Source organism: Chelonus insularis, unplaced genomic scaffold, assembly GCF_013357705.1.
Source record: "Chelonus insularis isolate UGA/USDA-ARS -01 unplaced genomic scaffold, ASM1335770v1 contig_88_pilon, whole genome shotgun sequence".
Taxonomy (NCBI): Eukaryota; Metazoa; Arthropoda; class Insecta; order Hymenoptera; family Braconidae; genus Chelonus; species Chelonus insularis.
Genome location: NW_023276776.1, coordinates 166,247 through 191,120, shown reverse-complemented (window position 1 = coordinate 191,120; position 24,874 = coordinate 166,247). Strand labels below are relative to the sequence as shown.

Genomic DNA, 24,874 nt, shown 5'->3' with positions numbered 1-24,874 from the left:
AATTTATTGTTTATACTCGTCTTAGTGATTATTATCGTTTTCATAATTTTTCACTGAGATCACTTGACTGATAATCTATATCAGTTTCTAACCTCAATAAATATTTAATATTATATCATTTTCTATCTAGTATTTTAATCTATTGATAAAGGCTATCTTTTTGAAGTTGTTATCCGAATATGAAATTAAATAGAGCACAGTAAACAACTATATGTCCATATCAATGTTAAATAATGATTATGATGTCTATTATGAATCATATCGTGGTAATTTTATAAATTCAGTATCTTTTCCTGGTTTATAAATAATGTTAGTCTCTAGTAAACGTTATTAGGTGAATAACATTGTAATAGTCAACGTTAAATAAAAATATCATCAATAATTAATAGTGAGTTACTTATATTATTTGAATATATATTTTTGTGTTGATTAGAAGAATGTATAACCTCAAATATTCATTAGAGTGTAACAATAAAAATTTATTAACTTGTTTTTCTGTGCTCTTCTTTGATATAATCTTTAATAGATATTTATCACTAGAATTTTATTTATTGTCTCTAATTTTTTCATGCTTAAAACAACATATTTTATCTTCTGTTCTACTTATATAGATTAACATCATCAAAATATTTGTTATAGCGCCAAATTGTGGTCCCTTTATGATTGATAAGATTAAAAAAAACATATAAAGAAAGTAACAATCCAGTGAACATCATAAGAAAAAATTAATCAGTAGCAATAATGTTACTAACATTAATATTTTCGTTATTTATTGTTACTGTACAATGTAGTTTTGATCAGATATATTCTATAATTGATAGAAGTGAAGATGCTTATGCAAAGATAATTAAAAATCAATGCGAAAATTCAGTTTCATGTGAAACTGAATATAAACCAACATGGGACAGTTTAGATAAACGCCCTCTTCCTACATGGTATGATGATGCAAAATTTGGAATTTTTATTCATTGGGGAGTTTTTAGCGTTCCTAGCTTTAGTTCAGAATGGTTTTGGAAACACTGGACAGGTATGCATTAGTTACAATTAATTCAGCTTATATTATTAAATTAATTCCAAATATTTCATTAAAACAGATGAAAAAGGCAATGGAACAATTAGTGATTTTATGAGGAAAAGATATCCACCTAATTTTACTTATCAAGATTTCGCACGTGATTTTACTGCTGAATTTTTTAATGCTACACAATGGAGCAAACTTTTCGAAGCAGCTGGTGCTAAATATGTTGTTTTAACAAGCAAACATCATGAAGGATATACTTTGTGGCCATCTAAATATTCTTATAGCTGGAATTCTATGGATGTGGGTCCACATAGAGACTTAGTAGGTAAGATTAATAAAATATTCTATTAATTGATGAAGTATTTTACTAATTATTTGCGAATTATATTAAAGGGGAATTGGCAGAAGCCATTAGAAAAAATACGAACATAACATTTGGTCTCTATCATTCTCTATTTGAGTGGTATAATCCTCTTTGGTTATCTGATCAAAAGTCTAATTTTTCTGCTGATGAATTTGTGACTTATAAAATTTTACCCGAGATGTTGGAACTGGTGAACACATACAAACCTGAAGTTCTCTGGTCTGATGGAGAATGGGATGCTCCGGATACTTACTGGAAGTCAAAAGAATTTTTAGCTTGGCTGTTCAATGAGAGCCCTGTCAAAAATACTGTTGTCGTAAATGATAGATGGGGACATGAGATTATGTGTCATCACGGAGATTTTTACACTTGCTCAGATCGATATAATCCAGGTAATTGATTTTTTAAAATCATTTTTTCAAACCAATAGATCATGTTCTAAAAAAAATTCCACTAGGGGTTTTACAAAAACATAAATGGGAGAATGCTATGACTATTGATCGACGTTCATGGGGATATCGACGAAACGCTGCTTTAAAGGATTACATGTCAGTAAACGAACTTGTTAAAGAGTTAGCAATAACTGTCAGCTGTGGAGGAAACTTATTAATGAATATTGGGCCAACTAAAGATGGAATAATTGCTCCTATCTATGAAGAACGTCTCCGACAGATGGGTAAAAATTTAAACTTACATAATATCATCAATATAATCAATACAATACTCATTTGTGAACTGTTATAGGAGAGTGGTTAAAAATTAATGGTGAAGCAATATACAATACTAGACCTTATAAAATTCAAAATGACACTCTGTCGAACAATACCTGGTATACTGCCAGTAAAGATCAAAAAACAATTTATGCTATTGTATTAGAATGGCCAAACGATGATATTTTAACATTAAAAATAGACGAAGCTGTATATAAAATATCACTGCTTAATTATAATGAACCATTAAAGGTAATTAAAGACAGAGTAATCGTTAAAATTAAGAAAAGAATAATATTTATAAAAAAATTTATAATTCTAGTGGAAAAATAGACAACAACATATATCTATTAAAATGCCCGTAGTAAGTCATATGGGTCAACCAGCATGGGTAGTGAAGATTGAAGTACAAAAGTCGTCTGATGATAAGGACGTAAAAGATTAAAGGTTATTTACCTGTTGTTTTTTTTTAATAATTATACTTAAATTTACAAAGATATGGATAAGCTTTTTTATGAACCATAACAATATCTTGGTTTTACTATTCATTTTTTATATTTTTCATTCTTACACTTGATAAAATTTATAAATCATAGTATTACATACGTGAAACTTCATATACATAAGATCCAAGCAACTTGGTCTGCAAAAGATATTTGTATTATTAATTATAAAAGATTAAATTTGGAATAATTATATTGTCACAATGGACTTACCCCTTCAATGTAATTACGAATATTGAGCTTTTCATTTTGAGAATGCGCTCCATCATCTCCACAACCAACGGGGAGAAGTAAAACATTTTTTCCTGTAACTTCTTGGAAGGTCAAAGTCACGGGAATCGAACCGCCTTCTCTGGAAAGATCAGGATCAACTCCATAAACATGTTTTGTTGCTGTTCTTGCAGCAGCATAATGTGGATGATCAGGATTTTCTGTCCAAGCTTTTCCTCCATGAAGCATGTATACTTTCATATCATTAGGACTTTGTCTGCTAGCCCATTGTTTTTCAACATGTGCTGTGATTTTTTTAACAACCTCATCGGGTTCCATATTAGGAACAATTCTCAGAGAAAATTTGCCTATTACTTTTCTTGGGATTACTGTCTTCGCTCCAGGATCACTAAAAGCGCCTTCAATACCATGGATGGATAAGGTTGGATAACGCCAGCGGTGCATCAATAATTGGATCTAATAAGTGGGAAAATATAGTTATTCAAGAAGTAGCAAATATTTTTTTTAAAAGGTATGTTATAAAAAATTTAATTACTTTATCTTCATTATGAGCTAATTTGCTAGTTCCTACAGTTTTCTTAAACTCCTGAACATCGAATTCAATGTCTCGATAACTTGCTAACTCAGCATCAGTAACTTTAGTAACATTATCATAAATTCCATCTACAAGAATGCGACCATTGACATCCACAAGTGTATTAAGTAAGTATATTAAATCAGCCATAGCTTCATGAACTGTTCCACCAAAAGTCCCACTGTGGAGATCGGCTTTGGCACAGCTAACTTCAATACCAAAATAACATACTCCTCTTAAACCATATGTGATACAAGGTTTTGTAGTTCCAAGCCAATAATTATCTGAAATGCAAACATAATCGACGTCTTTCAAAAAAGTATCTTTATGGGCCCAAAGAAATTCATCTAAACCTTCACTTCCACTTTCTTCCATTCCTTCAAAAACAAACTGAAAAAAATAATTTTGTTATTATTCTGAAAAAATTAAGGTATCCAAATTTACTTAAGCAATATAATATTGATATTTTACCTTGATATTCACTGGAATATCTTCTCCAATAGCTCGGTATGCTTGAAAAGCATGGAGCCAGCATAGCACTGGGCCTTTATCATCAGTACTACCACGTCCAAATAATTTGTTATCTTTTTCTACCAAAGTGAATGGCTCAGTATCCCAACCATCCTCTTTCAGGGCAGGTTGAACATCTAAATGCCCGTAAATGAGAACTGTCTTTTTTTTAGGATCACTTCCAAGAGTTCCAAATAAAATTGGTGGTAAAGGAATTTCTCTACCATCAGCTAATTTTTCTTTTCCTACATCAGCAAGTTCTGTAGTTGCTCCAAGAGCTTTTAATTTAGTTTCCATCCACTTCATCATTTTTACAATTTCATCTCGCATGTCTGGCCATGCTGATACCGATTTAATCGCTACTGCTTCTCGAAGATCATCGATATATTCTTTTTTATGTTGATCAATGTACCTACAATATTTCAAGTCATATTATATCTTAATAAATTTGAATAATTACATTAAAACAAAATTGAAAAAGAGAATAAATATTTACCCATAGAGTTTTGACAATGTTGATGGAAGTGATGCCATAATTTATAACAATTATTACTTTACGAGTAATTTAATGTAAAAATGCAGAACCTGAAAAATCAGAGACTTACAATAACGCTTTGTTAACAGAATTTAATACAATTTTTATCATTTACAGTAAGAGTTTGATATGATTATCTTGAGTACCAGGCGTGAACATTGGAACTTTTGTGCAATGACTAATAGCAACTGGATTTTAATTATCAAAGAATGAATGTCAATTGCAGTAAATTATATGGAAAAAAGGTATTAGAATGAATAAAAGTACACATACGTTCTGCTGTTACCTGATAATATGAATTTTACTTTAGCTTTTATCAAATATTTTTAATTATTCAACGAGTATTATATTTTTATAAAAATGAACTCCGTCAAATAAATCAACAGTGGAATGTTTTTATCTGTCTATATTTACAATGTTTGGAAAGTCTGTAGTCACAATGTAATTTTTTTCATTTTGTAGCTTGAAGGTGTCGCCATCTGTTTCATTAATTCAATTTTTAGCACATTATTATTTATATTTTGCATTTTATTTTTAACAATTATTTAAAAATTAATAATTGATAAATTTTTTTAAATAAATGAACATCATATTCTTATAACACAGAATATTTTGTATAAATTTATTTGTTATAATAATATTAATAATATACAAAAATAATTATAAAGAGAATATTTTTAATTCTAAATTTAATTTCTTAAAACAGTCTAGAAGTTAATTTAATTATAAATTAAGGCACTTAGATATTTGTTAATTACAATAAAATATAGAAATACATCAACAAGTTTTCATTGTGTCTACAGTTTAATTGAGACTCTTATATTTTGTGAATAAATTATATAGAACCCTGAGAGTCGATTTTAGATCGTGATTTACAATGTCCTCCGGTCGTGCTTTGGGTTTAGGTAGTCCAACATCTTGCATCAGATCAAAGGCGAAAGAAACATTATGAACTTTCTGATCATGTGTCTTAGGTGTTAAATGGAAACTACCAAGTGGTACGAAAAATCCTTCAAGAAGTCCAAGAAGTAAAGTGAGAAAAACTCCATCGTGAAATTGTGTATCTAGATCAGTAACTTCTAAGTGAACTTTACTTAAATGTTTGTTAACAAATGACACTAATGATTTCTTAACAACTGGCAGTTTATCATGTGGATGGTCGAAGAGTGTATCAAAAGCATCACGCTCACAACGCATTCCTAAGTCATCGTATGTGGAAGTTATTTCTTCTCTGACTGTTCTGTGAATCAATTGACCATCTTTTTTGCGTACAACAACGAGTTGAACAGCAACTCGTTCTGGAAGACGTACTGGAGCTCGATATTGCCTAGCCAATCCCACTAACAAGTGAAGAATAGGTACAATATTCTTAGAATGCACTGACTCAACACTCCATTGGTATGGTGGATATCGTCCTAATATGCGGTTTGCTGCTGATAAAACAATCTCAAGTTTTTGTTTTTGGCCTTCTTCTGATTGTGTAACTTCTGGTACATCAAGTTTTTCTCCAGTAAGTTTTTCTATGAAATTAAAATCACTCAATTATAATCAATCTTCAAGGAAATAAATTAAAATTATCATAAAAAGTTTTATTAATTATTTCTAGATATAAATCTTACCAATTAGCTTTTGGAGTACTTGTCCATCATATAAATCTTCGACAATATCTTTAACAATGATCCTCTGATCTGCCAATTCATCATTAATCCACTCAATTAAGATAAAAATAAGCTCCTGTAATTTAGAATCTTCTAAAGAACCGGGTTGAATAATGGACCTCTCTTCATTTTCTTCAATAGCATACTCCTCTGGTGGCATATCTGGATTAGCTGCATATCCTGGAGAATCGATGGCATATTTACCTTCTTCTTGGACTTCTTGAACTAAAAATAATAATTAAGGTAAAATTTTATATGTATCAGCTTAAAATTGAACAACTAATAATTTATATAAATAAATAGATGTATCAGTTCCAGTATCATGGAGACGTTTATTATAAGCATGCATTCATCGCCTACTAATTTAGACATGAGCCAAGCCTTATAAGGAGATTGTTTATGATGTTATCGTGGTCTGAATGAGTGAGTTGACATTAATTTTCTTTTTAATATTAAATTTGTCATTTTAAATGAATGTAAATAAATCAAACCTTCTTTAATCCTCTTTTTGCGACCTAATGTGCCAATTTTTTCCCAAAAACTTTCTTCTTTATCTTCTTTTTTCGCAGATAAAGGAGGTCGTGGTGATTTTGGTCTGGGTGACGCCATGTCTGCACAAGAATTACACAAGGCACATGAGTGTGATCAGTAGTATGGGAGTAGCGTAAGCAGATGACGGAGTTAAAGTGGGAACTCGTACAGCTCAGAAGACCACATCAAGACGTCATCGTTTCAGAATAAACTTGCCTTGCCTTCTGGTTGTACTGTATATTACGCTACAATTTGTGCTAGAGCCAGCTCTTCAAGGCAATCAAGGACGTTCTCCACCAATTCAAATGCAGAATAGAGCAGAATTGGATGAATTTTTTAAAATATTCAATAAAACTTAGATAAGATATCAATTACTTACTTTAATTACTTCAATCAAGTAATTATTTGTCTATTTTATGCTTTTCAGATGATTTGTTATTAATTATTAAATTTACCTGCATTCTCTTCTGCTGGATTATCTGATTTTCTATCAAGATTTTTCTTCTCTGTTTCGTCTTCGATAATATTTATTTTCTTTGGAATAACTCCAATGATCATTGGACACTTTCCATCATCAATCTCATCGTAATCATCAGAATAATACGCTTTCGCTGAATATACGTCATCTGTTTCTTCATATTTCACAGCAAATGATTGGTACTCGCCCTTCTCCATATTTCAGGTAGAAATTATGCTCCTTATTTGAGAGTTTTGACTGTTTTTAGATATTTAATGACTGATATACTAAATGTATTTGTATGACTAGCAGTTACACAACGTTTTAGTAAACTAAAAAGATTTTTCACTGCAGTCTTACTAATCATTGTAGGGAAATATCACGTCCGGAGATGATAAGAAAATGATAAAAAAATTTTTCGAGAGGAGCAAGTTAAAAATAACTTTTAAATTTCCCGCTAATTGGAAATACTAATTTGTTAACATTTATAACGATTTTTATATTTTTTTCAATATTATTGCTGGGAAAACTACTGAAATTATGGATGATTTATCAAAAGTTTAATATCTGCTATGTCAATTATGATTTATGATAAAATAATAGGTGAAAAGCTTGAGCAGATGGAGTACTAGTTGGTAATTATTTGAACTGGAATTTTTTAAATCAAAAGTAAAATATTAGATGTAAAAATGTTTATTAAAACATTTTCTAAAAATCACAATTTGGCGGACATAATAACAGCGCAGTCTTCAGGATAATTATCGATTTAAAATAGTCGTTAGCGCGTACGAATAGATTTTAAAAATGTAACATTCTACTAAACATAGAATTATTGACATTATTTTATTTTTTTTATGAATTCTCAACTGTGTAATTATATCTAACTGCTTAAGAACAAAATTATTATTTATTCATTATTAATCAAAAAAATCTTACATCAAAGATTGTTAAAGATAATAACCTATAATTTTTGTCTCTATTAATTAAATGAAATTACTTCCAGATCAACATCTCGTTAGACAATAAGTCTGTTATTAAATGTTTTAAGGAATTAAAGTTTCATGATCTTTTTCGACTACACAGGAAGAAGTGCATAATTAATCAATCCTTTTATGCTTAAAAGGATCAATGTAAATGGTGGAAACATTTTAAACTGGAGTCACAGCACCTTATCTTTGTAAATCTCTATATACCAATAGTAATAATGAAAATTTTTACAAGAGTAGAATCGACTCCAGAAGTTTTATTTCACTATTTTATAGATTTTGGCAAATTAATTTGTTTATTGCCATCATGCCCAGAATCGACATTTATTCGAAAGTTATTGAATGGAATTGGATCATTCATTTCGATCATAAATCTTGGTGGAATTTTATTATCTTTCCTCGCAACTGCTTATAAAATGTTTCACGAAAAAATTCTGGTCACGGAGATTCTAGGATTTGCTATGATTTACTTAGAGACATTTTTAAACATAATATTATGGAAAGTCAAAATGACAGCATTTTATGTGAGTATATTAATAAATTCTTCAATGTATATTTAACAATAAATAATTATTCAAATTATTTTTAGAAATTTTTGCAAGAATTTGAAGATTTCATTAAAACTTCCAAAAGAAACGAACGAAAAGTAATAGATAAATACTTCAACCGATATAGATATTTTTATATATTTATAGCAATATTCGCAACTATATCTTTCTTACTCCGTGTAATAATTGCACCAATCCAAGGACGACAGAAACTCCCTTTTGCAATTTATTATCCATTTACAATCAAACCATATTCTAGTCTACATTATCTGATTTATTTATCACAATCGATAGCATCATTCCAATGTTCCGCTCAAATAATATTTCCAATCACAATTTCTATGATTATGTTACATGTGTCAATGAAACTAGAACTACTTGCTGATGAAATTGAACATGCAGAACATTACAATCAATTGATAATATGTATACAGCATCATCAAGAATGCATTAAGTATGTTGAAAGAATAATTTATTCTATGATTTAATTTTTGAAGGTTTTCTTTGAGTGGTATAGTTTTTTATTTATTATTTTCTATTTTGAAGACTTGTAGAACGAATAAACCGAGTATTTGGTGCCCATATCATGAAATCCTACATTATTCCTGGATTATCGATTATTTTTGGAAGCATGAAATTCATTTATGTAAGTCGTTAAAACTATTAATTAAAAATTAATTAAGGAGAAATACTCAAATTATTATATTCCCATTAAACTTCGATCAAGAAACCAGATTTTTTCACCATCGGAAGATCTTTTCTAACAATCACCAGTTGTTTGATTGGAACCTACATATACAATGGACCAGCAGATGATATATATGAAATGGTAATTTAGGAAAAAATATGTATTGAAAGACATTGAGCAAATACTTAACTTTTAAATACATCTTCAGAGTCAAACAATTGGCAATTCATTATATGGCATGAAGTGGAGCAACGATCTGATAAAAATGCAAAAATCTGTAATGATTGTTATTCAGCGAGTACAAAGGCCCTTAGCTATTTCTCCTCTGAAGGGATTAATGCCATCTCTGAATCGAAAAATTTATACATCGGTAAGTCTTATAAATTTTTTCATATACGAAATGAATATTTTTATTGAAAATATTTTTGTTATAGTTTTTATCGTATTTGATATCATACGTGATGACATTACGAGCAGTCGTAAATACTCAAGAATAGTAACTAAATTATTAACATAACTTGTACCAATCTTGTTTTTATTCTGAAGTATAATATATATTTTAACATTACCAATAATTAATTAGATAATTAATTAATTTTTAAAAACATGTGTTATTAGTATTTTTTTTAGTCAATAAATGAGGTCACTAAGTTTAATGTTCATTTATTATTGTTCATGTAGAATATCGATAACTATTAAAATATTTATTAAATTTAACAGTAATTATAATAGGAATAATTATGGATTATATAATGATGTAGGAAATTTATTCAAAAATACTACTTGCTGTCGGGAAAAGTATCAATTATCGTTAATTGTAAATGTTTCTGAATGGGTCAAGGTCATAAATATTCATATTTATATTGATAGCCACAATTTTTAAGCTTCAAAAGTAGAAACTGTAAAGCTTGCATTGCTTTTGGATTTTAATATATTGAATTCTAGCATATTATTACAAGTATGAAATTCTGGTCAGAAACAGTATTTGGTTACCTTATAAATTTTGGAAAACTACTCTGTCTTTTACCTTTGGATTCTGGATCATCATTTACACTCAAAGTGCTAAATAGAGTTGGATGTTTTATTGTATTTATCAATGTCATTGGCATGGAATTATCTTTACTATCAACCATTTACATAAATTTTCACGACAAAATATTAGTGACCACACTTTTAAGTATTGTGATGTTATTCTTGGAATTACTTCTGAATCTTTTAATTTGGCAATTCAAAAAAGCCAAATTGCAAGTAAGTCGCATTAATTGACAATATAATAATGACTGAATATTATGTGAAGTATTTTTATTGCAGAAACTTTTGCAAGAATTTAAAAATTTTTTATCAGCATCAAAAGAACATGAACGAGTTATAATTAATTTATATTTCAACCATTATAAATATTTTTACACATTGTTTTTTATTTTTGCTTCTGGTACTGCTATTATACGAGTCATATTTGCACCAATGCGACAATCTCCGAAAATTCCTCACGCAACTTATTATCCATTTCCAATTGAACAGCCTTCTGTCATATACTACATGGTTTATTTATCACAATCGATAGCATCATTTTATTGCGGGATTCAGACAATATTTATAATAATTACTGCTATGATGCTCACATATGCGGCAATAAAAATGAAAATTCTAGTTTATGATTTTAAAAGAGTCGAGAACTGTAGTCAGCTGAAACTGTGGATATATCAACATTTGGAATGTATACGGTGAGCATTACTGTTTTAATATAATATCCAATGTATTTATTTATATTAATATGTTACTATTTTCTTTTATATATATTTGAAGATTCGTAAATTATATAAATGAAGTCTTAGGTTTTGTGATCTTGAAATCTTATATCTTTTTGGGATTAACAATTATTTTTGGCACCATGAAATTCATTTATGTAAGTAATCAAATCATATTTTATTATTCCATACGTAATATCCACTATTTCTTATTGTTATTTTCTTCCTTGATTTTTATTCATTCATTTCAACTTCAAGAATCCTGATTTGTATACTATTGCGAGAACTCCTCTAACAATCCTCAGTTGTTTAATTGGAACCTACATATACAATGGACCAGCAGATGATATATATGAAATGGTAATTAATCATCATAAACTTTAATAAAGAAATTTAATTTTATTCTAAAATTTATTGTTTATAGAATCACGCAATAGGACATATGTTGTATGACATGGAATGGAACAACGAACTGATGAAAATGAAGAAAGATATCATAATTGTTATGATCCGAATTCAAAAACCAATTTTCATTTGTCCACTTAAAGGACTTATGCCAGCTTTAAATCGCAAAATTTATACCAATGTAAGTCTAGTAATTTTTTGAATACTTTTTTGTATAGGACGGTATAATAACTGTATTTTTTCTTTCAGTTTTTGTCGTACCTAATATCGTACATCATGACTCTACGTGCAATCGTGAACACTCAGTAATGACATCCATTATTTTTAACGATCCGTTTCTGCCTCTTGAAATATAGAACTAATATCATTTGATGTCTTGTAATTATATCTTCCAATTTTTTGTACATACGATTATTGCTTAACATTAAAGGCTCATTTAGTTTTTACAAGTTCGTTACTTTTTTCTAAGAAAAACATTTTATCGTATGTTCACTTATATCTTGTATGAAATTTTCATGGTGATCTTGTATTATTAAAGATCTATTAGATTTTCAATAACTATTATACAAAAAGTGTCCTAATATAAGGCCATAAATATTTGCTTTACTATTCATTCATCTATGAGTTTTCTGACAACACGACATAAAAATGAATTTTACTCCAGAAAAGTTTATACGTTATCTAGAAAATTACGGCCAAATTGTTTGTATTTTGCCAGTATATTCAAATGCGAACAAGATATTTTTGGTCTTAAATCGAATTGGATCTATTTTTACAATCATTAATTTAGCTGGACTTATATTGAGTTTCCTTTACACAGCATATATAAATTCTTCGAAACTTATCCTCATGACCAAGTTTTTAGGCTTGGCCACACTCTACTCTGAAGCGACATTCAATATGATAATTTGGCGATTAAGAAAGTCACAATTTCAGGTATGTTATTGATTCAATATAGAAAAGAAATTCAGATAATAATAATCTTTATTTTATTCCAGAAATTACTCAAAGAATTATATGTTTTTCTTCAATGCACAGAAATTGAGAGAAAAACAATCATCCATAAACAAGCTGCTCGTTATAAATATTTCTATATGTTCCAAATTTTTTTTGCTTGTCTAGTATTAATAATACGATCAATAGTATTTCCACTATTTCAATCAGCTCAACTACCACTTTCTGTTCATTATCCATTTTCCGTCACGCCTTTCACGCTAACATATTACATAGTTTTTTTATTACAATTTTTAGCCATCATTCATTGTATGTCTCAGATTATTTATCCACTATTAGTAGCGATGATGTTTTCACATGTGACGATGAAATTAGAAATACTTGCACACAATCTACAGAAAGTCACAGATGGTCGTCAGCTTATTAGATCCATCAGAGAACATCAGAGTTGTATTGAGTAAGAATCAGCTTCAATCAAGTAGACTAAAATAGTGATAGTCCAACTCTTCTATAGTCAATTATTTTTAATGAGAAAATTGTTATTGTTTTCATTTTATATAAAAATCAATATTCAAAGAGATGTGAACAACATCAATCATGCTTTTAGAAGCGTAATTATGAAAACGTACATGCTTGCAGGGTTAACAATTATTCTTCAAAGTATAACTTTTATCTATGTAAGTATTTTCTGTAGTTAAACGTATATTTTAGAAAGATAAAATTGAATTTTATTTTCAAATGATATGCTTATAGGAAGTTCGTGTTTTTGCAATTTTCCGAGCTGGATTCACTGTGATAAGCTGTTTACTTGGAACTTACATTTATCATGGAGCAGCAGACGACTTATATATGATGGTAAGAGTTTTACAAATTTACTCCAATATATATTTTTCATTAATTTCGAGTTTTGGATGAATTTTTTGATTTCCAGAGTCAATCTATAGCAGTTATTCTATGCAGTTTAGAGTGGAATGACGAATTAATGAAGATGCGAAGAACTCTGCTAATCATGATATGTCGAGCTCAAAAACCTCTAGTTATTTCTCTTCTTGATGGATTGATGCTAGCTTTAACACGAAAAATTTATGCATCTGTAAGTTGCACAAAATGTGACGTTAATTCTTTCAATTTCCAGCTTTAAAATAACTTGAGTGTTTTTTTCCAGTTCTTATCATACCTTATTTCATACATAATGACATTGCGAGCTATTGTCAGCTCTCATTGATACATGTCGTATGTGAAATTAAAAACTTTTTATAAGTAATTTAAGAGCTTAAATACAAAATACTGGGAAACAGAGGAAATAAATCTGTTGAATAAAAAAATACAAATTTAAAATTATTTCCATGACATAAAAATTCGTGAAGTTCCATAACCTATTTGAAAGACGGTAAAAGATATCATAACAAGTATAAATATTTACTAACCTCACGTCGTTGGTCTTCTTCTAATTATTTCTTTTTCCTGTCTATCAACCACAGTCAATCGAATAATTTTTTTCTTCCATCATATACTAATTTAAATGTCCCGCGTAAAATATCGCTTACAAATGGGTGTGTCATGTCAATGTGTTTGTGCATGATATCTACAAAGCAGTCATTTTCAGAAGAAATGTTACCGCTAAAGGATCTTAACAAAATACTAGCATTTCAATTTATTGTTCTATTTAATTATGTATTTTCTCAAGAAATCCTAGGATGTGGTGGTTTTATAAAAAGTCACGATCTTATTGATTATTCCAAAGTACAAATTAAATTGTGAGTATAATTATGCAAATAATGATAAAGAAACAGGTTATGACACGATTCTCATGACAAATTTCGATTAATTTATCACATAAACTCATAACATAAACATTCATTATTTATTTCAACAGATTTACTAAAAGTGGAAGTCTCAAAGATCAAACGGAGTGTGCCCCTAATAATGGTTATTATTTTTTACCTTTGTATGACAAAGGAGAGTATGTACTTAAGGTATTATTTATATTCTCTATTATATATTTTTTTTATAAAATTATATATCGAAAACTTAATCTTCTGAATAATCTGTAGGTCGATCCACCTCGTGGTTGGAGTTTCGAACCAACAGAAGTCATTTTAGATGTCGATGGTACCAATGATGTTTGTAGCCAGGGTAAAGACATCAATTTTACTTTTAAAGGATTTGGAATAACTGGCAAAATCACCAGCAGTAATTCAAAGAATGGCCCTGCTGGTGTTACGGTATCTCTTCACGAAAGTTCAAATAAAAAACTATTAGGAACTACTATAACTGGACAAGATGGAATATTTTCATTTACTCCAATTCAACCAGGCAAATATACTTTGGTTGCGTCTCATCCAAAGTGGGTTTTCATGAAAGATACAACACAAGTAACAGTAAAAGAAGGTAATACTGAATTACCAGATAATGAACTTGTAGTTTTTGGATATGACGTAAGTGGAAAAGTAACGAGTGAAGATGAATCTACTGGGGTAAATGGAGTTTCATTTATTTTGTTCGGTAATGGAAAAGTTATGAATTGTAACATGCAACCTATACCAGGCTTCGACAATCAGAAACCACTATGTTCTGTGAATTCAGATAAAAGTGGTAAATTTGTATTCCCGGCTGTTTCAATAGGTGAATATAAAATAATTCCTCATTATGCAGGAACTGAAACTAAATTTCATGTTCAACCACAAGAAATGAAATTCACTGTTCAACATGGAAGTGTAATTTTACCAGAAATATTCAAAGTAACAGGCTTCACAGTTAATGGAGTAGTAGAAATATCAAATGGAGTACCTTTAGCAAATGCTAAGGTATTTTTGTCAGGCAAACTTGTAGCTACAACTGATGCTAATGGTCGATATTTTATAGATAAAATGAAAACTGGACAATATAGTTTAAAAGTCGAGGCAAATGATGTCAAATTTGATGAAAAAATAGTTAAGATATCACCAAGTACGCCGGAGTTGCCACAATTGAAACCAAGTTCTTATAAAGTTTGTGGCTCTGTAACTCTTTCAGCTAAAGAAGCTCTTGATTGTCGGAACATTGTAGTAACCAATGCAGCAGGAACTTTTAAACAAGAAATAAATACTGATCCTAAGACAGGTAAATATTGTTTATATCTTCCACCTGGAAAATATCAATTAAATGTTGTTGTATCAGCTAATGAAAAATCCAAAGGATTACAATTTTTCCCACTTGAACAAATAATTACGGTGGACACTAAGCCACTAAATGATATTAATTTCTTACAATTGAAAGCTACTGTAACAGGAACGTTAGAATGTTTAGAAAATTCTGATTGTGATAAAGTTTCCGTCACTCTCAAAGTTGTTGATGGAATTACTGTTAAAACAGTTGAAGCAAGTAATGGATATTATGAATTCACAGAAATTTTACCAGGTAATTATCAAGTTCTGATAGATACTGATGTTTATTGTTGGGAAAATCCAACTCATCGTATATCAGTAACATCAGAACATGCTCAAGTTCCACCATTTAAACAAACTGGGTTCTCTGTTACGTTTATATCTTCTCACGACACAGCTGTTGAATTTTATGACAAGGTAAAATTAAAGAAAGTTGCATTAACACTTCCACGAGGTAGTACAAGACACTGTGTATTAAGTCACGGTGAATATAAATTTGTACCAAAGAGTTGCCATATTTATGCCAAAGATTCGTATGTCTGGGATACTAAAAGTTTGACAGCAATTATATTAACATCTAGACAACATCGGCATCGGGGTAAAATAATTAGTAATAATAATTTAGTTGATAGTGTGAAAGTTAAAATTGAAAGTGATGGTGCACCAACTATTTTTAGCCCAGTTAAACATAAAAAAGATGAAGATAATAATAAATATACGTTCGAATTTAATGCTGAAACAGATCAGACTTATGTTATAACGCCTCTATCTGATATCTTTCTCTTCACTCCAACGTCATTAAAAATAATAGGTGGCAATGATTGTGATAATAATGCAGCAACATTCAATGCTGAATTAGGTAAAATAGTTGAAGGTCAAATAAATCCACCTCTAAATGATTTTATTATTCGAATCTATGGAAAAGACAAGGAAATTCCAATCTACACTGTAGTGACACAAGCTAATGGTACATATCGTGTTGGACCTTTGGATGGAAAAATTGACTACACTGTGACTGCTGAAAAAGAAGGATATGCAGTTATTGGACCTGATAGTAATGGAAATTTTGCAGCTCACAAATTAGCTGAAGTTATAGTCCAAGTGACTGATGCTGCTAATCCTAATGTACCACTTCAAGGAGTTCTTCTTTCTCTATCTGGTGGTCAAGCATACAGAAAAAATAGTATGACATCAGAACAAGGCAGTTTAGTATTTAATTCACTCTCACCTGGTGAATATTATTTAAGACCTATGATGAAAGAGTATAGATTTGATCCTCCATCAAAAATAATCACTGTAAGTGAAGGCGCAACTTTAGAAGTTAAATTAGCTGGCAATAGAGTGGCGTTCAGTGCTTATGGTTCAATAATATCTTTGAATGGTGATCCAGAACCTGGTTTAGTTGTTGAAGCTCAAGGGCAAGATAATTGCGAGCAATATCAAGAAGAAGCTACCACTGAAGATAATGGTAATTTCCGAATTCGAGGATTACAACCAACATGTACATATCATATTCGTTTGAAGCCAAATGTTGATTCTAACACTCATATTCACCGAATCTCACCTGAATATATTCCGATAAAAGCGACTGAAGACGTCACAAAATTACAGTTTATCGCATTTCATCCTATTCCTCGGACTGATGTCTCTGTACATATTTTCTCCAATTCACCTGAGTACTATCGGACACTTCAATTGAAATTATGTCGTGAAGATGAACCTGATTCTTCCATTTATGTCGCAAAAATTGATGCACAACAATCAATGAAATTTAATAATCACAATAATAATCCTGGATTCCTAGTTCATTTACCATCACTTCAATCGAATGGAAAAAAGTATTTCCTTCAATTGGATTCATCGTTATCACAAGATTTATATAAATATAAACCACTTACTGTTCATTTTGTTGCAAATACATCATTTAAAGCTATAACATTAACATTCAATGCAGAAAGAAAAACTGACCAAGGAGAAATGAGTCAATCATCAATGATTGTTTTACCTGTAGTAACACTTTTGATCTTGACATTTATGAATCGTGATAAAGTATTGAGTTTTTTAAATATTGCCGCTGAACAATGGTACAAACCAGCATCATCATCTAGAATGGGATCACCAGTTTATTCAATCGATTCACGTGGTGGTGATGATATTATCGTTGAACAAATTATGAATGTAAATAAGAGAAAAGTTAAAACTCGAAAGACATAATTAATTAGAATAATTAAAAATACACTTAAATGTTCATAATGAATCAACTTTTTACGACGGTGTTAATAAATATACGTAAAAATTTTTTAATAATCATATTTATATCATAATGAGTATCATCATTGTTAATGACACAATTAAATTAAAAATTCATATAATATTATTTATTCAAAATGAACATTGTGTTGACATAATAAGGTTTTAATAAAATCATCTAATTTTTTTTTTAATTTCATGTGTTTATTTTGTATATATTACAATTGAATTTATCTCTACATCTATTTATAACATTTATTTTATTTATATGTTATGCATATAATAAATGTATCAATTGTAATTATTATATTTGCATTACATTACAAAGTAAAGATCACCAGCGACTTTACGCATGCACTTATTTATCTGGAATACTAAGTCACACAAGTCACCTTCGGTTTCAGCTTCTGCAAATATTTAAAACTATGTTATTACGATTTTTATTATTTTTAAATTTTAATTATTATTATTCGTGACAGTGCTTGAAAGAACAATTGATCTATGTGTTAATATTTTACAAACTTTATTTGATATGGATAGAAATATAGAGAAAGAAGGCTACTTACTTGTATCACGGCATTCTTTAACAATGTTTTCTGCAACTTCCTTGTAACTTGGTGGAGCCAACTTCAAAAACACATCAAAATTAACTCCTTTCTTATCGTTAACTAATCTGAATTGATCGAAGACACATTTTAAATAACATTTGAGCTTATTATCAGCAGTTAATTCACCATTATTTGCTTTCTCAATTAAATCTGTTCAAGAAATAATCAAATTAAATTATCAAATTACAATATATTTCATTTATTTTCATTTATATTTACCAACTGGAACACCTGTTTCTGCCACACAAACTTCACGAATGCTTGGAGCTACGTCTTTAAATTCATCTGGAATTGGCTGATAGAGAAATATTTATATATTATTTACGAAGTTAATTATTGAACAATTTATGAAAAAAATTTAATAATATAATATAAAATTATATTTTATATACCCCAGCATGAATGCTGATGACGAGAAGGCATCCAATAACAGAAGTTAACAAAAATTTAGTCATTTTGATGAAATAGATGCTGATCGTCAAGTTATCGATAAACTGTACTGCTTCTTAGCAAAATGATCGACTTTATAAAGCATCACCAGGTTTATAGTTGGAGTATACATATCATTATTAGTGTAATTATAATTGTCATTATCTCATCACCAAGGAACAAAAAAGACGTTTTTTTTCTAGTTAATTATAACGATCTTTTTTTATTGACATTCAGAAATTCAGCGGAATATTAATTCACATATTGCTTAATTATTATCAAGAATTTTATTTATTCATCTATTTTTAAGGTATACCAATGACGAGTGTTTTTGGAATATACTTGATATCATTTGATTATAGATTGAATCAAGTTTTAAATCAATTTATTAGAAAAATGTCAACTAAAGTGATATTTTTTGCATATAATTATATTTTTCACGTGATTTCTTGAATTTCTTGGTACAAGTAATATTATTTTTTATCGAGCAACAACATGATATATCAGCAATACCTAGTTATTTTGCATCAAGAGTTCGACAAAAAAATGGTCAAAAAACATTAAACTAATCAATTGAAAAATATGTTGATATGTATATTTATTATGATTAATCATTCTTATTTCTGTTAGTCATTGTATTATTTTATTATTCTTATATCAATTATATAAACTATAGCTAATATATAAATTCATAAAATATGTATAATTTTTTAAATATTATTTACGATTATTGTCATCGATTAATTATAGTTGTCAATCTTAATTTTTTTAATTATCATTACCAATGTTATATCATTGTAGATGATAGATCAAAACAGGTAATATGTCTGAAAAACAAACGAAGGACATTAACTATTCTAATATTTGCATATCAAATAAATAGGAAGTGGAATTGTTGAACACTTCTTTGTAACTTACTTTTGGTGAAAAATTAGCATAACACATGTTGAATGCATAAGCATACTGACAGTTGTCTCCATTTGCTAACACACATCAATTTAATGTCAATAAATATAGGTAATAATTATTTATTAATCATAAACAAAAATATATATGCTTACCTAGATATTTTCCTATTTTCTTACAATCTTTTATAGCTTTCTGTACTTCATCTCTGTAAGCTGGTATTCTTTGAAAGAATGTTAGCATTCCATTTAGACTAAGTTCTCCATGATTATCAATCAGTCCAAATTGTTCCCACAGACAATACATGTAACACTTGATTCGAATATGAATAATCAAATGAGTTGATATCACTAGGCGACTATTTTATTGTATAATTATTTTTTATTTATCAACTTACTTTTAATGAACGAGTTTCTGGCCACTCTCCATTTCTCACAGCTTCAATATCAGCTTTAATAGAGTCATTTAGTAAAATTAATAATTAGCATTCAGAAAAAAATATTCGATTGCAGTTTATAAATTAAATAAACTAAATTACCTGTCGCCACGCCTGTCTGCGTTTGACATGCATTCACCACGCTTGCAGCAATAGCTATTATTTCATCTGATACAAAACTGGGCCGTGTCTACGGATTTATTTATCATTAATCTTCAGAAAATCAATTCGTTGTCAATAATAATTTATTTAACACTTACCCCACATGAAACGAAGGTAATTTTAACAATAAAACAGAAAATTATAATAAACTTTTTCATGTTTTTGTTATATTAGTAATTATTCTAGGCTTTTTAAAAATATAATTAATCGTTTAATTATATTAAATTTTTTTTAAAAATATTTTAATAATTACTTATCCTAAAACTACGGAGATTATTTGATAATAATAAACAATAAATTCAATAATATAAATATAATAATAAAGTGTACGACTCAGCTTCTATACTGGTCAAGCTAGAAGTGATGATACGTTGATGGTTGGTACTTGGTTTTCGTTATGTATATGACCTATATTTACATAATTCTTTAGCAAGGGTGAAATTGATAATTTAGAGAAGTAAAATAAAATGATATGTGAGACAAGAACCATAAAGACACAGTAATAATGTAACTAAAAGTGAGACATTATGATCAGAATCAAACATCAGGAGACAAATTAATACAATGATTCTTTGTAAAAATTGCTACAAGTGACTATTTAACGTTGAGTGGGTATGAATGAATGAATTAAATTAGATTTGTGTACATTTGATTAATAAAAAAGAATTTGAGATAATAACATGGATACGACTACATATTGCGTTTCGGGCATTGACGCATACAATTTTGATTAGTAACGGATGCTCCTACTTTAGATGAAGGGACCCTAATTCATTATTATTTTTATTACTAAGTTTTTGTTTTATTTCTTTTTTTTATACAACATTGTAAAATGTTTAAATCTTTTTGTTGTGATTATATTTTTAGTTTGTCCATTATTGTATTTGTATCATACATTTAACCTCTTACAAAGAATCATTATTATAAAAATTCGTTAATTATTATTTCATCTGTAAATAATAATTAAAGTTTATGTTATAATATTTAAATTCAATCATTTACAATAATGACTATTGTACGAAAGCGATGAATTAAAAGAGTTGTTTAGCTTTGATCTCATTCCATGTGAATATTGCTTTAAAAAATATTAAGACAGTTAATAATAATGATAACAATAATTAATTCAATATGTATATCATTTATACTTGTTAATAATAATACCATGTATGATATCGTTAACACAACACTCCAAATTGAATTTCGTACAGTCAATCAAATAGACAGTACTATATAAATGTCTTGAAAAAAATTTTTTTTTTTTTTTTTTTTTTTTTGAAGTAAAAAATTTAGAAAAGTATAGAATTATATATTTATTAAGAAAATTATTAATAGAAAGCTTATTGTAATTCAAATAAGATTGTTTATAATTAGGTCTAAACAGCTAGACTTTGATAGAATGGAATGGTAAGATTATGGTCGGAAGAATTTCTACAGACTGTACAGCTGGAGTTTTATTGACTGGAGCATTTCACTTCGGCAGTGCATTGAAATTTCAAATTTATTCATCAATTAGTGTTTATTGACAACAAATGGATTTTAATACACATATTTGGACTATATTTTATAGTTTAGTATTATAAAAAGTAGAAAAAGTGCCTCGGAACAAATATTTCACTGTTGAAATGTTAAGGGAAACTTGTACATTTTCTCTATTATGCTTTGAAGGTGAAATATTTATCAAAAGATTTTCAACTTTTTTAAATAATTATATATGCTGATATTCTGAAAATATTTAACAATGTGAGAATTATCAGGTTTGAAACATGTAATGAAATTATAAAAATTTAAAAACCATCATATACTGCTGTATGTTTATTTAACCTGTAATGGTTGATAGGTGTGCATTTAAAAGGTGATTTGGGAGCCATATTGGCTTTTATCACGTGACTGAAAATGTTATTAAAGCGGAAATTTTAAAAATAAATTATTGGTATAAAAATTAACATTGAAGAAAAAATGGGTAAAACAAGAGGTGTACATGAAACTACACCGGAGCTGAGAAATCGAATGGTTGGAATGTATGAAGCAGGTCTTGGTTTACGAGAAATAGCAGCTGCTGTGAACTGTTCTGTAAGAATACTTTTTATTTTATTTTTGTTTATTGTTTCATTATGAATAACTTATTAAATTTATTTATTCAGCAAAGAACAGTAAAAAGGTGGTTGAATCGTTTTGAAAAAGAAGGTACTGTTGAAACAAGAGAAAGGTGTGGTAGAAAAAGAGCTACAACCTCCGAACAAGATGAAGCGATTGTTCGTTTAGCAACTCAAACTCAAATTACAGCAGCTAAAGCTGTTCTTCCAGCTTTAGGTCTTACCTGTTCTGTTGATACGGTGAGGGAAAGATTGCATAAAGCTGGAATACATAATTGGAGTCCATCGAGGAAGCATATTCAAAAAATTCCTCTAGGGTTAGTTTCAATTTGAATATTTTTTAATAGCTGTATGTATTTGTTTGTATATGCATGAAAAAGACCTTGGCATGGTTTTGATTATGTTAAATCTTTTTTAGTGATGCTGATAATGTTGTGATTCAACAAGCAGTGTGGCGACCAACTGGTACTCAACTTGGTAAAAAAAAGAACCAAAAAATGATGGAAAAATCAAAAAAAGCCGTTAGTTCTAAGAAAAAGTTTTCTATAAAAAAAACTAAATCTCACAATCGCCATAATGAAGATGAATGTATAGCAGACCCTTCAAAACAATTAGAACCAATTAATTCGTCTTTTGATTATCCAGCATCGCAAAATCTTCCTCAACCACAACATTCATCATCTCAACCTCCACCAATACCATTACTACAACCTCCTCCACCACCACAACCGCCTCTACCAGCTTCGTCTTCATCACCGCCACCAGCATCGTCTTCATCGTCACATATAACAAACAGTGAGATACAATCATCTCAATTAATTGATAATAATCAGTCAGATTTTAATAGTGGATTAAATTTAATTGAAACTTCTCAGCCAATATATCATCACCATTCAAATATTGATTTATCACAAAATTGGTCATTAAATTTAGGGCAAAATTTACATCATTATTCTCCAAATCATCAAAATCCTATTATACCGGAGCAATCACTTCAGCAACATCATCTACAAGAACTTGGTGCACAACAAGAGTCAAGTCAAGTGAATCATCAAGACCATCTTCATGGACAACAGAAACAATCTTCAGCCACTTTTTTTGATCAACATCATCAACAGCAACAACATATGAATCAAGTTGAATCATCTCAACTGCAGCAATTAGATATTCAAACAAATAAAGAATCTACTAAAATAGTTCGATCCAATAGTTGTTCTGATTCCAGCTCTGATAATCAATTTTCAGATAGTAATAATGAATTAAATAGAGATGAATCTCAAAGTGGCAAAGAAAAAAGAAGAAGTGGTGAGAGTTCTAAGCGTAAAACAAAGAAAAAAGGTGGAAAAGCTAAGGGAACATTAGAAACATCAGTTGAGATAAGAAATAGAATGATTGGTATGTCTGAAGCAGGATTATCAACTTTATCAATTGCATTAGCTATTAATAGATCTGAAAGAACGGTGAAACGATGGCTTGAACGTTGGAACAAGGAAGGAAATGTGTTAACAAAGGAGAGAAAAGGTCGTCGAAGAATAACAACAAAAGAACAAGATGAAGCAATTGTAGCTATGGCAACTCAACATCCATTAACAGCAGCGAAGCATGTTGCACCAGCACTTGGTCTAAATTGTAGTGTTGATACCATTCGTGAAAGACTTCATAAAGCAGGGATCCACAGTTGGAAGCTTGGTAAGAAGCATGGTGAAGGTAATGCTGTTCATACTGTTCATCTTTGGCAACCAAGTGGCAATCGGCCTAATAAAATTAAATTTCCAAATGAGAAAAAGAAAAAAACAGTTTCAGATAAAAAATCATATGAAAGTACTAGTAAACGAAATGAGCACAAAAAGAAGACTGATGAAACACCAAAACCTGTCTCACAATTAGAAAACATTTTACCAGAGCAAAATACAATGCAATATCATAATACTAGAGCACCAGTAAATTATCCAACATCATCGAATACAATGCAACCAATTCATATATCAACGATACAACCATTAATGTCAACTACTTCTGTATCAGATATTTCATCGAATTCACAGTCAATTCAACAACCCCTTGGTCCAATCGCAATACAACAAAGACCAGATTGTCGTATGATCGCACCGATTTCAAGTCAAACTAATCCAATTGTAAATTATTCCTCTTGTATGATTACTAGTAATAGTCATATGGATCAACCGGACTCTCTTAATTATGAACCATTTATATGGACTTTTTAAATGATTAGTTAGTTTTTTTTTTTTTTTCAATCGAATTTATCTTATTTTAATATTTATTTTTATCTATTTCGGATATTTATGTTATTTTTTGAAATTTATCAAAAATACATTACAAAATTCTATTATTAAGTTATCGTACAAAAGTTTGTATTCTCTAAAATATTTCAAATAAATTTATATTAAGTTTTTTATATTT

General features: G+C 29.2%; 9 protein-coding genes across 17 annotated transcripts; 5 read left to right on the top strand and 4 right to left on the bottom strand.

Annotated features, from left to right (window-relative positions):
- Positions 1 to 23: 23 nt before the first annotated feature.
- Fuca (alpha-L-fucosidase) lies at positions 24 to 2,592 on the top strand. 2 transcript variants are annotated; one of them, XM_035091888.1, is made up of 7 exons: positions 24 to 388; positions 640 to 1,027; positions 1,095 to 1,346; positions 1,415 to 1,777; positions 1,843 to 2,061; positions 2,130 to 2,347; positions 2,418 to 2,592. In XM_035091888.1, the coding sequence occupies exons 2-7, from the start codon at positions 742 to 744 to the stop codon at positions 2,538 to 2,540; spliced, it is 1,461 nt and encodes a 486-aa protein (XP_034947779.1). In that variant the 5' UTR covers positions 24 to 388; positions 640 to 741; the 3' UTR covers positions 2,541 to 2,592. The 2 variants fall into 2 exon arrangements, with proteins under 2 accessions (XP_034947779.1, XP_034947780.1); XM_035091889.1 differs by having other exon boundaries at positions 612 to 1,027.
- A 35-nt stretch (positions 2,593 to 2,627) lies between these two features.
- On the bottom strand, positions 2,628 to 4,910 carry Cndp2 (Cytosolic non-specific dipeptidase 2). Of its 3 annotated transcripts, none has more exons than XM_035091891.1 (6): positions 4,722 to 4,910; positions 4,410 to 4,498; positions 3,875 to 4,325; positions 3,365 to 3,793; positions 2,812 to 3,285; positions 2,628 to 2,738 (listed from the first exon to the last, which is right to left on the bottom strand). In XM_035091891.1, exons 2-6 carry the CDS (start codon positions 4,445 to 4,447, stop codon positions 2,694 to 2,696), a joined length of 1,437 nt encoding a protein of 478 aa, XP_034947782.1. In that variant the 5' UTR covers positions 4,448 to 4,498; positions 4,722 to 4,910; the 3' UTR covers positions 2,628 to 2,693. The 3 variants fall into 3 exon arrangements, with proteins under 3 accessions (XP_034947782.1, XP_034947781.1, XP_034947783.1); XM_035091890.1 differs by having other exon boundaries at positions 4,735 to 4,910; XM_035091892.1 differs by lacking the exon at positions 4,722 to 4,910 and adding an exon at positions 4,564 to 4,702.
- A 323-nt stretch (positions 4,911 to 5,233) lies between these two features.
- Positions 5,234 to 7,453, bottom strand: parvin (beta-parvin). The gene is made up of 4 exons (XM_035091443.1): positions 7,093 to 7,453; positions 6,598 to 6,717; positions 6,068 to 6,331; positions 5,234 to 5,968 (listed from the first exon to the last, which is right to left on the bottom strand). Exons 1-4 carry the CDS (start codon positions 7,310 to 7,312, stop codon positions 5,253 to 5,255), a joined length of 1,320 nt encoding a protein of 439 aa, XP_034947334.1. The 5' UTR covers positions 7,313 to 7,453; the 3' UTR covers positions 5,234 to 5,252.
- A 650-nt stretch (positions 7,454 to 8,103) lies between these two features.
- LOC118071753 (odorant receptor 67a-like) lies at positions 8,104 to 11,908 on the top strand. 3 transcript variants are annotated; one of them, XM_035091101.1, is made up of 13 exons: positions 8,104 to 8,271; positions 8,357 to 8,604; positions 8,670 to 9,082; positions 9,175 to 9,274; positions 9,356 to 9,457; positions 9,525 to 9,686; positions 9,751 to 9,812; positions 10,078 to 10,564; positions 10,628 to 11,040; positions 11,123 to 11,222; positions 11,323 to 11,424; positions 11,489 to 11,650; positions 11,719 to 11,908. In XM_035091101.1, exons 8-13 carry the CDS (start codon positions 10,277 to 10,279, stop codon positions 11,776 to 11,778), a joined length of 1,125 nt encoding a protein of 374 aa, XP_034946992.1. In that variant the 5' UTR covers positions 8,104 to 8,271; positions 8,357 to 8,604; positions 8,670 to 9,082; positions 9,175 to 9,274; positions 9,356 to 9,457; positions 9,525 to 9,686; positions 9,751 to 9,812; positions 10,078 to 10,276; the 3' UTR covers positions 11,779 to 11,908. The 3 variants fall into 3 exon arrangements, with proteins under 3 accessions (XP_034946992.1, XP_034946993.1, XP_034946994.1); XM_035091102.1 differs by lacking the exons at positions 9,525 to 9,686; positions 9,751 to 9,812; positions 10,078 to 10,564; ... (1 more) ...; positions 11,123 to 11,222; positions 11,323 to 11,424; XM_035091103.1 differs by lacking the exons at positions 9,751 to 9,812; positions 10,628 to 11,040; positions 11,123 to 11,222; ... (1 more) ...; positions 11,489 to 11,650; positions 11,719 to 11,908 and having other exon boundaries at positions 10,078 to 10,263.
- A 973-nt stretch (positions 11,909 to 12,881) lies between these two features.
- On the top strand, positions 12,882 to 13,748 carry LOC118071783 (uncharacterized). Its single transcript, XM_035091179.1, has 4 exons — positions 12,882 to 13,100; positions 13,177 to 13,278; positions 13,355 to 13,516; positions 13,589 to 13,748. The coding sequence occupies exons 1-4, from the start codon at positions 12,951 to 12,953 to the stop codon at positions 13,646 to 13,648; spliced, it is 474 nt and encodes a 157-aa protein (XP_034947070.1). The 5' UTR covers positions 12,882 to 12,950; the 3' UTR covers positions 13,649 to 13,748.
- A 266-nt stretch (positions 13,749 to 14,014) lies between these two features.
- On the top strand, positions 14,015 to 17,984 carry LOC118071633 (nodal modulator 1). The gene is made up of 3 exons (XM_035090867.1): positions 14,015 to 14,180; positions 14,300 to 14,399; positions 14,478 to 17,984. Exons 1-3 carry the CDS (start codon positions 14,035 to 14,037, stop codon positions 17,781 to 17,783), a joined length of 3,552 nt encoding a protein of 1,183 aa, XP_034946758.1. The 5' UTR covers positions 14,015 to 14,034; the 3' UTR covers positions 17,784 to 17,984.
- A 51-nt stretch (positions 17,985 to 18,035) lies between these two features.
- Positions 18,036 to 18,981, bottom strand: LOC118071635 (general odorant-binding protein 83a-like). Its single transcript, XM_035090869.1, has 4 exons — positions 18,820 to 18,981; positions 18,647 to 18,722; positions 18,386 to 18,577; positions 18,036 to 18,226 (listed from the first exon to the last, which is right to left on the bottom strand). Exons 1-4 carry the CDS (start codon positions 18,880 to 18,882, stop codon positions 18,135 to 18,137), a joined length of 423 nt encoding a protein of 140 aa, XP_034946760.1. The 5' UTR covers positions 18,883 to 18,981; the 3' UTR covers positions 18,036 to 18,134.
- Positions 18,982 to 19,127: 146 nt separating this feature from the next.
- Positions 19,128 to 21,179, bottom strand: LOC118071634 (pheromone-binding protein-related protein 6-like). The gene is made up of 6 exons (XM_035090868.1): positions 20,459 to 21,179; positions 20,301 to 20,388; positions 20,160 to 20,212; positions 19,918 to 20,074; positions 19,775 to 19,839; positions 19,128 to 19,683 (listed from the first exon to the last, which is right to left on the bottom strand). Exons 1-6 carry the CDS (start codon positions 20,516 to 20,518, stop codon positions 19,666 to 19,668), a joined length of 441 nt encoding a protein of 146 aa, XP_034946759.1. The 5' UTR covers positions 20,519 to 21,179; the 3' UTR covers positions 19,128 to 19,665.
- Positions 21,180 to 21,707: 528 nt separating this feature from the next.
- On the top strand, positions 21,708 to 24,745 carry LOC118071964 (uncharacterized protein DDB_G0284459-like). Of its 4 annotated transcripts, none has more exons than XM_035091483.1 (4): positions 21,708 to 22,025; positions 22,198 to 22,430; positions 22,502 to 22,770; positions 22,872 to 24,745. In XM_035091483.1, exons 2-4 carry the CDS (start codon positions 22,317 to 22,319, stop codon positions 24,676 to 24,678), a joined length of 2,190 nt encoding a protein of 729 aa, XP_034947374.1. In that variant the 5' UTR covers positions 21,708 to 22,025; positions 22,198 to 22,316; the 3' UTR covers positions 24,679 to 24,745. The 4 variants fall into 4 exon arrangements, with proteins under 4 accessions (XP_034947374.1, XP_034947373.1, XP_034947372.1 ...); XM_035091482.1 differs by having other exon boundaries at positions 21,977 to 22,100; XM_035091481.1 differs by having other exon boundaries at positions 21,982 to 22,114.
- The last annotated feature ends 129 nt before the right edge of the window (positions 24,746 to 24,874 follow it).

Excerpts from the sequence above, each read along its gene's own strand:
- Cndp2 (XM_035091891.1), bottom strand. The coding sequence starts at position 4,447 with ATGGCATCACTTCCATCAACATTGTCAAAACTCTATGG. Across the intron at positions 3,794-3,874 it reads ATATTCCAGTGAATATCAAG|TTTGTTTTTGAAGGAATGGA; the intron begins GTAAAATATCAA and ends TATTTTTTTCAG. Across the intron at positions 2,739-2,811 it reads TTCGTAATTACATTGAAGGG|ACCAAGTTGCTTGGATCTTA; the intron begins GTAAGTCCATTG and ends TATCTTTTGCAG.
- Fuca (XM_035091888.1), top strand. The coding sequence starts at position 742 with ATGTTACTAACATTAATATTTTCGTTATTTATTGTTACTGTACAATGT. Across the intron at positions 1,347-1,414 it reads TCCACATAGAGACTTAGTAG|GGGAATTGGCAGAAGCCATT; the intron begins GTAAGATTAATA and ends ATTATATTAAAG. Across the intron at positions 2,062-2,129 it reads AGAACGTCTCCGACAGATGG|GAGAGTGGTTAAAAATTAAT; the intron begins GTAAAAATTTAA and ends GAACTGTTATAG.
- LOC118071634 (XM_035090868.1), bottom strand. The coding sequence starts at position 20,518 with ATGAAAAAGTTTATTATAATTTTCTGTTTTATTGTTAAAATTACCTTC. Across the intron at positions 20,389-20,458 it reads TTACCTTCGTTTCATGTGGG|ACACGGCCCAGTTTTGTATC; the intron begins GTAAGTGTTAAA and ends ATAAATCCGTAG. Across the intron at positions 20,075-20,159 it reads CAGAAACTCGTTCATTAAAA|TGTTACATGTATTGTCTGTG; the intron begins GTAAGTTGATAA and ends ATTCGAATCAAG.
- LOC118071635 (XM_035090869.1), bottom strand. The coding sequence starts at position 18,882 with ATGACTAAATTTTTGTTAACTTCTGTTATTGGATGCCTTCTCGTCATC. Across the intron at positions 18,723-18,819 it reads TCATCAGCATTCATGCTGGG|CCAATTCCAGATGAATTTAA; the intron begins GTATATAAAATA and ends TTTCTCTATCAG. Across the intron at positions 18,578-18,646 it reads AGAAACAGGTGTTCCAGTTG|ATTTAATTGAGAAAGCAAAT; the intron begins GTAAATATAAAT and ends TTTCTTGAACAG.
- parvin (XM_035091443.1), bottom strand. The coding sequence starts at position 7,312 with ATGGAGAAGGGCGAGTACCAATCATTTGCTGTGAAATATGAAGAAACA. Across the intron at positions 6,332-6,597 it reads CAAAAAGAGGATTAAAGAAG|TTCAAGAAGTCCAAGAAGAA; the intron begins GTTTGATTTATT and ends TATTATTTTTAG. Across the intron at positions 5,969-6,067 it reads AGTACTCCAAAAGCTAATTG|AAAAACTTACTGGAGAAAAA; the intron begins GTAAGATTTATA and ends TTAATTTCATAG.
- LOC118071783 (XM_035091179.1), top strand. The coding sequence starts at position 12,951 with ATGAGAAAATTGTTATTGTTTTCATTTTATATAAAAATCAATATTCAA. Across the intron at positions 13,279-13,354 it reads CAGACGACTTATATATGATG|AGTCAATCTATAGCAGTTAT; the intron begins GTAAGAGTTTTA and ends TTTGATTTCCAG. Across the intron at positions 13,517-13,588 it reads CACGAAAAATTTATGCATCT|TTCTTATCATACCTTATTTC; the intron begins GTAAGTTGCACA and ends GTTTTTTTCCAG.
- LOC118071964 (XM_035091483.1), top strand. The coding sequence starts at position 22,317 with ATGGGTAAAACAAGAGGTGTACATGAAACTACACCGGAGCTGAGAAAT. Across the intron at positions 22,431-22,501 it reads CAGCTGCTGTGAACTGTTCT|CAAAGAACAGTAAAAAGGTG; the intron begins GTAAGAATACTT and ends TTATTTATTCAG. Across the intron at positions 22,771-22,871 it reads ATTCAAAAAATTCCTCTAGG|TGATGCTGATAATGTTGTGA; the intron begins GTTAGTTTCAAT and ends AATCTTTTTTAG.
- LOC118071753 (XM_035091101.1), top strand. The coding sequence starts at position 10,277 with ATGAAATTCTGGTCAGAAACAGTATTTGGTTACCTTATAAATTTTGGA. Across the intron at positions 11,041-11,122 it reads CAACATTTGGAATGTATACG|ATTCGTAAATTATATAAATG; the intron begins GTGAGCATTACT and ends ATATATTTGAAG. Across the intron at positions 11,651-11,718 it reads ATCGCAAAATTTATACCAAT|TTTTTGTCGTACCTAATATC; the intron begins GTAAGTCTAGTA and ends TTTTTCTTTCAG.
- LOC118071633 (XM_035090867.1), top strand. The coding sequence starts at position 14,035 with ATGTTACCGCTAAAGGATCTTAACAAAATACTAGCATTTCAATTTATT. Across the intron at positions 14,181-14,299 it reads TCCAAAGTACAAATTAAATT|ATTTACTAAAAGTGGAAGTC; the intron begins GTGAGTATAATT and ends TTATTTCAACAG. Across the intron at positions 14,400-14,477 it reads AAGGAGAGTATGTACTTAAG|GTCGATCCACCTCGTGGTTG; the intron begins GTATTATTTATA and ends AATAATCTGTAG.